Source organism: Arachis duranensis, chromosome 3, assembly GCF_000817695.3.
Source record: "Arachis duranensis cultivar V14167 chromosome 3, aradu.V14167.gnm2.J7QH, whole genome shotgun sequence".
Taxonomy (NCBI): domain Eukaryota; kingdom Viridiplantae; phylum Streptophyta; class Magnoliopsida; order Fabales; family Fabaceae; genus Arachis; species Arachis duranensis.
In genome coordinates, this window is record NC_029774.3 from 121,329,390 (window position 1) to 121,340,881 (window position 11,492).

The 11,492-nt window shown below is 32.1% G+C and overlaps 1 protein-coding gene across 1 annotated transcript; it reads right to left on the reverse strand.

Moving 5' to 3' along the window:
• Positions 1-8,504: 8,504 nt before the first annotated feature.
• LOC107480884 (uncharacterized) lies at positions 8,505-10,615 on the reverse strand. The gene is made up of 5 exons (XM_016101087.3): positions 10,237-10,615; positions 9,826-10,149; positions 9,431-9,746; positions 9,226-9,342; positions 8,505-9,145 (listed from the first exon to the last, which is right to left on the reverse strand). The coding sequence occupies exons 1-5, from the start codon at positions 10,597-10,599 to the stop codon at positions 9,036-9,038; spliced, it is 1,230 nt and encodes a 409-aa protein (XP_015956573.1). The 5' UTR covers positions 10,600-10,615; the 3' UTR covers positions 8,505-9,035.
• Positions 10,616-11,492: the final 877 nt, after the last annotated feature.

Below are 11,492 nucleotides of genomic sequence, written 5' to 3' on the forward strand. Positions count from 1 at the left end.
TTTAATATGATATTCATAATATATATTTATTTATTTAAAAAATACGCATAAAAAAAATAAGAGTAAATTTCGATCACTAAATCTCTTTTTTCATGTTTAGAGAAAAATTGGATATTCATAACAAAAAAATTGTTTAGCATTTCCAAATTTCAATGATTAAAAGGTAATATTTATCTAATTATACTTGAAACAAATATGAAAATTTAATCTTTAAAATATTTTTAAAAATATATTTATTAAATTTTAATTATTTTTATTATGTTTTTAAATTTTTTAAAAATTTGTTTATTTTTATATTTTTTAAAATTATTTTTATAAATAATATAAACTTTTGAATAATATTTTAATAGTTTAGCATTTGATATTTAAGTGTTGCTAACTATATACCTAATTATATTTTCATTTATGGACCTGAAAGTGAAATTACTTTATTTCTCCCGCCAAATGAAGTTAGTAAGTCAACTAAAAAAAATGCTAGAGAGCTTATCGATTTTTGCCATATTTTAAACTATTAACTCAATTTATTTAGTTTAATAATTTAATAATATATTTTAATTTATATTTTTAAATATTTATGACTAAAATTAATAAATTATAATGAATCTTAGTATTTTTTGTCTCAACGTGTAGTTTAGTATTTTCAATAAAATAAAAATATATTATACTTTAAATTATCTACCTAAATTTTAATATTAAAATAATTATCTACACATCTAATAAATTAAACATCTAATATATTTATTAATCATGTTATTTAATATTTTCATTATTTACCTACCTTTTTCTATCATAAAATTTTTGACACCACAAACCAAGTTCCACCTCTCCCATTCTAAAACCTTCAGAATCCACCGGCATAAACTATTCCGCGAGAAAAAGCACACGAATTACTAGATGTCTAGATTCTTTGATTTCTCAATAGTACATATACAGAGAACACTCATCACAAAAAAAGGGGACTCGCATGTTGATTTCTCTCTGTGTATCTCTATTCGTTTGTAATATGTATGAAAGCAAACAATAAAAAAAATCTATCTTAGCACTTCACGTTTAAAGACAACAATTAAGAAATCGAAGTAGAAAGAGTAACTGAATTTTCTATTGATATTGTAATTGAACCACCCCCTAATCCGTATAAACAATTAAACCAATTTTTTAGTTGAGTGGTTAGGGTGGGTATGGGTAGCGAGTACTCGATTATTCATTTAAATTCGAATCGAACCAATTAAATTAGTTTTAGAATTAACAGGTGATCAGGTCCAACTCGAACTAAATTAATGGCCTTTGTTAGTGATTGATTCGAGTATCGATTCAAAACTCACTAAAAATATATATATAACTTTTAGTGAGTTTTGCAACTCGTAACCCTAATATGTCACAAGCGGTGCCCTCTCTTGAACATGCTTAATTGATGGAATGAACTTTGAAAACTAGACAAAAAAAATTTTTGCACTTTTGTATTTAGTTTCTAATATTTAAATTTTAATGGATTTTTATTTTAAATTCTTTGAAAGATTATTCACTAGACTTTTGTATTTAACTTCTAATATTTTGATTGCACTTTTGTATTTTTATTAGACAAAGATTATTCAATATTAATATGTTTGTATTTTAATGAGTTTAGTTTTAAATATATTTGGTATTTAACATGTTTAGATTATTTCTATTGATGTTACATGTTTATTGTACTTGTTGAATTTTTAAGATAAAATTTGTTTTTTTATGAATTTCAAAATTATTAGGTACTCAATTATCCGAATAGAATCAATCAATTCCTAATCGATTTGGTTTGATTCAAATACATATACCCAAAAAATGTAAATCCATACCAAACCGATCCATGCTCACTCTATAACTTTATGAGTAGCAACATAACACATATATGTCTGTCTTTAATCAAGCATATGAAAAAAGGTGAATGCTATAGTGCCTAAAAAGTGGTGTTTATTTACTAAAACATGTTAAAATTAATATCTAATTTAAAAGATATAAAAATAAATTATTTTTAAAAATTCAAAACTTACCACAAAAGATAAATTAAACAAAAATTAGACAACAATTAATAGACACCACAAAATTGGCCATGTAAAAAAAGAAAAACTGTTATCTTAATTAATGATGAAGCGTCATGAAAGACCCTAGCGATAGGTGAATGACAAAAAGGCAGTTGGTTTTAGTTCCATGCATGGTCTCCTGGCTCAGCAGGGAATTATATGATGAACACAAGCAAGAAACAAAGAATCTTTAATTTCGTTTTGTGTGTTTGAATCGAGAATGTGGTTGATTCCAAGCATCTCCCTCGACGTATGAGATTCCTTCCTGGACCTCCATTCACAAGCACCGCCCTCTCCGCCCCTGGCAGCAGCGCCTTCTGGAGCAGGGAGAAGGAGGATGCTGGTGAAGAGGAGCAGCGGGAGCTTCATGAGGCGCTTTGAGCAGGTGAAGGCTTCCATGGAGAATGGCGTCCGCATTCTTCTATTATCATTTTTATATAAAAAATATTATTATTATTATTATTATTATTGTTAAGATACACCCTTGCACACACACAACTCCTTTTCTCCATGAATTCCATATATCAATTTCTTAGTCATTGCTAGAATTTGAATCCACTAATCCAGTATATCTTCTAGCAAAGTTAACATAGTTGCCACTAAAGAAGTCCTTGCGGTGTAGGAGTAGCTCAAATTCGAAACTTTCTCTATGTGTATACTCCAGTCTTCTTTGGACATTAGTCCAATCTAGTCATTTTCATTCAAATTCGGTTTTTGAACAAGGCTTTTCATTGAGGTTTATTCATTACCCTCTTAAGTATTAACTATTAATGATGAATGTGTTAGCCCATACATTATTGGGCTATGCTGTAACCCAAAAACTGTAACCAAGACCTGAACAAAATATGAAGCCTTTGTTTGCGACACATCTTATAGCCGAACCAAAAACTATCTTCCTGTACATATTATTGACCAGAATTAATTTAACTATTTATTTTAATTACTTTTATTAGATAAGGCATTATAAAAGGTTTACTCGAGGAGAGATCTTCTTATTATCCGTATAGAATATAAAACTTTTACTCAAGATTTTTCTGATAATTAGATTTATCTTTTGTATTATACTTGTCTCATTTCTTTAATTATTTTGTGAAGATTAATTAATACGAAAGAATAATGGTGTATTTAAAAATTGAATAATATTTAAAGAGATAATAACTCAAAATTATCTTATTTAACTTAATATTTATAATTGTATATATGTAATTACATGTTTATTACACTAAAATTATATAAAATAATTTTAAATATTATCTCCCAATTATCACCGCACTAAAAATTACTCAATTAGGTGATTGGCAACGTGTGTTTCAATTTGTTGTTTCGGACAAAGGGCATTCCTTTGATTATAGAAGCACATACAAGATGCCTCTCCTTATAACACGCGAAGGACATTGTTAACATTTTAAACACAAATTAATACAATGAGTAATAGAACGCAGCTCACATACAGCGTATAATTCCAATATGCCTTTAATGATAACTCATTAGCAATTCTCCTTAATTGAAAAAGGATAAATTATTCAACATTTATTGATGTTTCTGTCAAAAGAAGAAAGCGCGATTACTTTTTGTAACTTTAATTCATAGATTGGTAGCTGCAAATGATGAAGTTGGTGCATGCCAGTCACTCGGATAAGGTCAGTTCAGCATGCATAATAGACGCCACTAAATAAACATTAACCCCCAAATAAAAAATAAATAAAGAAAAAGAAATATATACAATAATGCAATCTATACATATCATATAATTGGTTATGACTTATGGCAAATAACTCATCAGGTCAACCATTAGTTGGAATGTTGGATTTGGATAGGGAGGGGAAAAAGTGACATGATGTCCATTAATTGAAATAAACGCAACCAAAATAATAGTCATTAGTCATATGAAGCGTACATCAAACTTATATACGTAGATTAATATCCCTACGATTTGATAGCTCATAGTATATCTTCAGTTCGTTGTTAATCTAAATAAACAATGGTAATTAAACTAAACAATAGTATTCGAATTTCGAAAATTTATATCTCTCAAAAATATTTTCAAAAGACATAAGGTCTCAAAAGGTAACAGACAAATAACTTGTACACTTACTTTAAATTTTTGTAGAACAATCTTATAAATATTTAAAAGATGCATATAAAAAAGTGAAGCAAAATTCGATCGCAAAAACTCTTTTTTAATTTTTTTTATTAAAAAATGATTATTCACAAAAAAAAAGTCACGTCATTTTTATACTATTAATATTTTGGTATTTTTATTTAGAATATAGCACCTCAAGTTCAACAGGAGGCACTCCAGTCACCAAAAAAAAACAGGAGGCACTCCAATGTTGCTCACATGCTTAATAACCCCACATGCCAAATAAAAGTGTTCAAAGAAAGGTAACGTAATTTGGTTACTGTAATATTAAAAAGATAAAAAAAATTGTTAGAACTTATTTTATTTAATATTCATTAATTTTTACAATAATTAATGTTAAATAAAGTAAGTTATAGTTATTTTTGGTTAATTTTTTTTATTACCAAATATTTTCGTTTGATTATAGTAACTAGGGTATGGCAATATTAACACAACAAAAATCTTCTCGTCAGATAAAAATTTAGTACTCATGTTACCAATATTTTAAGATAAGAGAATAATGTCCAAAACTATTGAAGGAAATAATACCTTTTCTAATTTTTTTTGGCAGTAAGTAATATAATTGGCCAATAAATTATTGCATACACAAACCAAAATTTGAACTTTCAACAAGATGGTTTAACCAATGAATTGTTTACAGCATGTATAAGGCGAGATTCGAACCCTCAATACTTGGTTAAACGAACGAGTGGGCTTTCTACTCAACCAACCCAAATTAATTTAAACAATATAAATATTTATAGTAGTTTTCTCCTCTTTGTTCTTATGAGATTTTCTAGAGATGGATAAAAATGAGGTACAAAAAGTTTAATGGATTTGGAAATGGACTAGGGTCCAAAACAGACCTCCTAAGAAACGTAATTCACGGCTAACTATGGGCCATCAAATTAGGAGGTCTAAAGTCTAAACCCTATCAAAACACTCCCTTTGAAATCAAATTACACCATATATACAAATAATATTTTTGAATAAAATAGGGTTATCGCATGTTAAACTTTGAAAGTAAATCTCATAAGAAGTTAAATTTAAAAGAAAATGTTAATGAATTATTGGAATTTGTTTTTTTTTTATTATTTAGCCATTAATTTTATTTCTTTAGTCTATTAAATTAATAAGATATTTTATTTTATATTTTTAAATATGAATAACTAATAAGTAATAATTAATGACTAAAAATAATAAATTTTAATAGTGTTCTAATATTTCTCGGATTTAAATTTCCTCTGTTACTGTGGGAGTTTCTCTAATCAATGATCTCATGAGTGTAGTTGATTGACTGCTGATCTCTAAAGTAGATCCTAATCCAGATCGATACCAAAATCACTTAAACTTTAAAACATATATTAAAAAAGAAAATAATAATAATAATAATAATAAGGCATGATAATGTCACAGCTGCTACTCATAATAAGTCACAACAGCAATGTGACCCTCCACGTGTTGACAGCACATATCTTATTGCATGTTACTTGAAATTATTTTGCAGTCTTTGCTAGCTATGCTTGGTACCTTACTAGCAAAGGCAAATCCATATCCATATAATAGACAGAGTGATCAACACAAAGGAGGAAGGCTTCGATCTATTTCTTTCTTCTCTTTTAAAAATGGTGGCCCTTCAATCTTCATAACCAAGAAACCCTAAATGGATAGCTTCCTAAGCCTATATATGGGCCAATGTACAAGATAAAAGAGGCAATTAATAAAATTAGTAACCAAATTGGGTTGGTCTAGTGGTTAGCTCACTAGTCCGCTTAAGCAAGTGTCGGGGGTTCGAATCCCGCCTTGTGCATGCAGCAATCTATTGGCCAGCGGCAAACTCTTAAATGGAGCTCAGTACCGCGGCGGATTAGTCCTTGGCCTGCCGGATTGGGGGATACCGTGGGAAACCAAAAAAAAAAAAAAAGAAAAAATTAGTTGAGATTCCTAACTTCAACCAATATGTATATACTGAAAAATACCGTGAGAAACCAAAATACAATAATTAACAGATTAAATACAATGCAATAATTGTCTTTTAACGGCGGCAGGAATTCGTTGCTTAACATCCATCTATTATTTGCTTTGATTACGAAGGCAATGAATAAACCAAACAAACGAAAAGTAAACTAATGGCATTCACTTACCCCCAACCGAATACCATTTTGTTCTTTCACTCTTTCAGACGAACTGTTTCCTACTCCATTACTAGATGATTCATTCATTAATGTGTAGTATGTAGAATTTCTAGAACCTAGACCAATTGGACCGATTTGATTGTCCATCTTTTGTATAAATAAATAATTAAGTACATTAAAATTATATTATTTAATAACTTTTTTCAAAGAAATTAAGAGCGCCAATTAAGTGAAGTAAAGTAATAATGGAACTGCTTGAATCTGACAAAACTCTCTTGGATCCTGAAAAGCCTAATAATTATTGTGGTCTTTCTCTTATATATTCAACATTCCGAGCCCAAAACCTTAACCAACAGCTGTAATTTCTATCCAAGTGTGAATTCAACAAAATAGATAATGAAATTAAGGTAGTAGATTTGATATAGTTGGGGGAGTAATTGATGTTATGTGAAGGAGGCACACGTGACGTAGGGTAGATTTGGTTGCATTAGCAAAACATACAAAATGAATGAAGGGGGACCGTACAGTGGACTCACATGCACACGTTCCATAAATCCACCACTGCACCACCACCATAATAATCATCGTCTCTGCCGTCAAAACTACTTTATAGCTGTAGTCCACTTTCACTCACTACTACCAAAATATTTATTTTAACATTCACACACTTCTACTTCACTCGCTCGCTGCTTTTATGCTTCAATTGAGGGTGTGTTTGAAACTCTTAGAAATTCAATTACCTTTTTAAATAATCGACTATATATATTTAGTTAAAAGTAATTTTTAAAAAAGAACTTATTGTGTTTGGAATGCATGCAAAAAGAAACTATTTTTTAATTGGTGTGATCAAAATAATGATATAAAATAATTATTTACGTTATTTAATATTAATATTTAAAATCAAATTCCTTAGTTGGTATAATTAAAAGAATGATATAAAATAATATTATTTTTGGTGATAAATTTTTTAGTTAAAATATTTGCAGAAAATCTTTATAGATTCCCAAACATACTCTCATTCCGTTTTTTGTAATAATAATGACTGGGCCATGGCCCATGGGCAATTAATATTTTTTAAAAATATATAGAAAACTAAATTTTAAATAATTAGTAATAGTATAACAAAAAAAGTAATTAATATTAGTTAACTTTTTTTATCATAAAATTGTTTTTTAATTCTCATTTTAGAAGATATGAGATTTAAAATTAGAATGTAAAATTTGAAATAAATTTAATTGATATTATTTGAAAAAAGAAATTCCTTAGTTTATTTTTTTTTTTGATGATAGAAATTCCTTAGTTTAATTCTTTTAAGATACAGCCTGAAATTATCTATTTAGCCCTTGAATGGGCAATAGCTTTTTAAATTTGATGACGGTTCAATAGAAAATGAGATCTGAGTGGCTCGGTTTTTAATCCTAAGGTCAAAACATTGGATTCGATAGTGAAAACATTGGTAGAAGCAGGGAAGCAGTAAAACCAGGAAAAGTATACTGGGTGGACGTCTCGATTACATAAAATCTCTACAGACTCATAAACAATGAGGGACCAACCTCATGTACCCTGGTTTATACAAGTCAAGACACATTCAGAAATATTAGAATTGAAAAATTACAATTCTTATTATTTTAATTTAAAAAATGAGTAAATATTTATTTTCTTTACTTTACTTGTTGACGGATTAAAAAAGAAGAGGGAAGGGAATAGTGGTGGTACTCGTATAAAGTAGCAGTAGAAGAGAAGTTTGACCGGGTCAAAACCAGAAATGGTTCCCTCCATCCAAACTCCAAAATCAAATCACGACTTTCGAAGAGTCCTTTGTTAGTTGCTTCTTTAAGGAAAAAAATAAAGGCGGGTGAGGATACAGTTGGAAGAGAGAGATAAATGGGCCCCGCACCAACTAGGCCTCAGGATAATATGGGGCCAAAATTGTACCCATCAAAATTCCAACCAAATACGTACACCTAATTCCATCTCTCATCTTTCTTGCAACTTTGCTTCAAAACATAATACCTAAATAGGCAAACCATCAACGTCTATCACCTTCTCAAGAACCATGTGTTACCCTTATTTCCCATCACTTTAATTCTTCGGACATAATAACTTAGAATATAGAGAAATAAAAACTAATTATTTTGCCTTGATTCCACCAAGGGAAATTAGGCAAAAGTTCCAAGGTGGATAACAGGAGAATTCAAGAATTACACAAGATATTATTACATACTATAAATTATTACATATACTATATACTATAACAAGCAAAAGAGAGGGATTGTACAAAAGGTATGGGTAAAACCTTTCATCAATTCCTTGTTAGCTTGACTTGGAACACTTTTTCCAATTCCAAACAGCATACCATACCTTGCCCCTTTGTATATTGTTGCCCATATGAAAATGAACCGCGTAACTTATTACAACTAATTAATAATACTAACAAGTACCAAAAAATATAGAATAACCTTCTTCCCTAAACTATTTCTTTAACTATTGCTTCAAACTAGAAAACAGAGATCCCAGAAGCTACAATCCGTTAACCTAAACCTGGATGTTTTATTGCAACTAACTACCCAAAACACATTCCTTGAATCCCATCATTCATGGGCCAAAAAAAAAACTAAACAAAACACCAAGTTTACTAGCACAAACCAGTGGCCAATTTTCACTATTTTTCATCTCCATGCCTTTTAAAACTAGAATAGAACAATTTTTGTTTTCAAGTCAGAGTCAATAAGTCCACTCCTGCGGGAGGCGAACTTCGTAGCTGGCTGCCTCTTCCCGCCGTGCCCTTAATCTGTTCTGCATCAGAACAGCGTTTCTTCTTGCAACCAATGCATCTAAAACAGAAAAGAAATATCTGAATACGGAAACCCTTAAATAAAATGTTACAGACATGAGAAACAGGGATTAGGCATACCATAATCAGTGGCAAAGGCGTCGGAGAAGCACGGCTGAAGTGATGGACCATTAAAACCCTCCATGTTTAAGTTCAAAGCATGAACTACCTTAGCCGGAACCACAACAGGTGCAGAACCTGATGGAATAAACCATTAAAATTAGATACAAGCGGACCAACCGTATAAGAAATTAAACGAGCCAAGAGAGGGGTTTAGAGCTTTTACCAGTCTTCTTTCGAGGCTCAGCTGTGTTCCCATAATGGCGAGGCAAGAACACCCCTGTTCCGCCAGAGCTGGCTCTTTTGGCGGCAGATCCAACCGGAACCGGAACCCGATGCCCGGATCCGACATACTGCAAGTTGTTCTGATTCTGGTGAGGTTGGGGCCATGCAGATTGGAGACGGTTACCACATTTTACACTCTCGTAACAAACTTCACGCGCTCTGTTCTGCTGTTGGAGGAGCCAGTATGCTTTATTACCAGCCCCCTGCCTTCCCCAGGTAGAACCACACTGTTGATTCAACACCTGCTCTTGAGAAACCTGAACACAATGGGAAAAGATTATTAGATTCAAGTTTTTCAGAAATTCCTTCTTCCCAAATTAAAGACGGTGTTGTTACCTGAGGAGCGTGGTTACAGAACGAGCGGCATACGGTGGTGTGGAGGTTCTTCGGTGCTGCTGCGGTGGCGCGTGCAGAGTTAAGAAACCCTCTGTTGCTCTGAGACACGTGGTCGTTCAGCTTCATCCTGGCCACTTGTCCTGCGGCTTGGTATATAACCTCCCAAGGGTCGTTTTGGTCGGCGAACGGCGTCGTCGAAGGGGAAGGAACACGGGAAGATCCGTTCGGCGTTCCTTCGCCGGAAACTAAGCTACGGCCGGACCAGCTTCCGATTCCGCTAAGGGTAGACTGAGGCGAGCCGGCCATACCGCGAGTTTTGCATGCCTGTGAGAAGCAAAACGAAAATAGAGCGTTAGCTTCAGAAGGAAGAAAGAGAAAGTGTGTTATTGTGGCTTTCAGAATATTCTGTACCTCAGGTTTCTCAGTGGCGAGTTGTTTGCGTGAGTCGTGAATCGTCGCCTGACTGAGGCGGCGAGTCAAGCCGGCGAAGAAGTCTTCTTCCTCGTCGCTGCTCTCCGTCTCGGTGGAGCCAGCAACGGACTCCACCGGAGAGGACACACCAAACTCATAGGGGAACTCGGAAGGAAAGGCGAAAACGGCGTCCGGGTCGGGTTTTGGAGAGCCCTTAGGTCCGTCGAGGAACTGCGGCGGCGGAAGCCAGAGAGGCGCGTCGTCAAGAAGGTTCGCCATGGTTGGTCGGAAAGTGGTAGAAGTTGAAAATAGGAATGAAGAGAGAAAGTAGGAAGTAGAAGTAGAAGTAGGGTGGTGGATCATAGAATGTTGAAGACAATGTTGCTTTTATTAAGGTTTCAGGGTCTCCTTTCACACACTTCAAATTCTTATTTTATTGTATTAAAAAATAAAAAGAAAATGAGGGGGGAGAGAGAGGTGCGCAATTTGCAAACAACTGGAAGAAGGGCCCAGTGGTTGGAGACATTTGTCCTTGTTTTTGTATGCAACTCACCTGCCATTTGTCCACTCCACCCCTTAATAATCTCTTTCAAATTAATTCAAATTAATTAAACACCACCGTTTTCATTGGAACATGCATCGTTACCAACTTACCATACCCCGCATTCTTTTTCTTTTTAGTTTCTCTTTTTATATTCCACATGCCTTAATTTTAATCTTCACAAATCACAACTTTCTGGGTTTTTTTTTTTTACTTTTATATACCTTAAAATTAAATTTCAAATTTCAAATTTCTTACACTTCTACACTAACCAAGGGTTTACTATTCTATTACCATACGTCTCAATAATTGTTTTTCAAAGTCTTCTCTCTTTTTCTTTGCCACTACTACTCTCTTTTCTTTTTAGTAGGATTTAGCTTATGGGTACTCATATATGTTAAGGTTGTTAATTATAAAAGTATTTATGAAAAACAACAAATAAAGAAATCTTTAATGTACTTGTTATATATTTATTGAAATTTTAATGTGTCCTAACCATTACCTAAGGCACTTTGGTACATATTACAATCTAGAAGTAAGTTTTTCCTAAGGGTGTTTGCACTGCGATTTTGTTTGATTTTGAAAAAATAAAATTAATTTGATCCAATATATAATTTATTACGATTTTAAATTGGTTTGGTTTATTTTATTTTTATTAATAAAATTTTAAGGTTTTATTATTTTTTAAAATAAAAATAACTTTAAATTGATAAGC

Excerpts from the sequence above, each read along its gene's own strand:
- LOC107480884 (XM_016101087.3), bottom strand. The coding sequence starts at position 10,599 with ATGATCCACCACCCTACTTCTACTTCTACTTCCTACTTTCTCTCTTCA. Across the intron at positions 9,747-9,825 it reads TCTGTAACCACGCTCCTCAG|GTTTCTCAAGAGCAGGTGTT; the intron begins GTAACAACACCG and ends CATTGTGTTCAG. Across the intron at positions 9,146-9,225 it reads CGCCTTTGCCACTGATTATG|ATGCATTGGTTGCAAGAAGA; the intron begins GTATGCCTAATC and ends TTTCTGTTTTAG.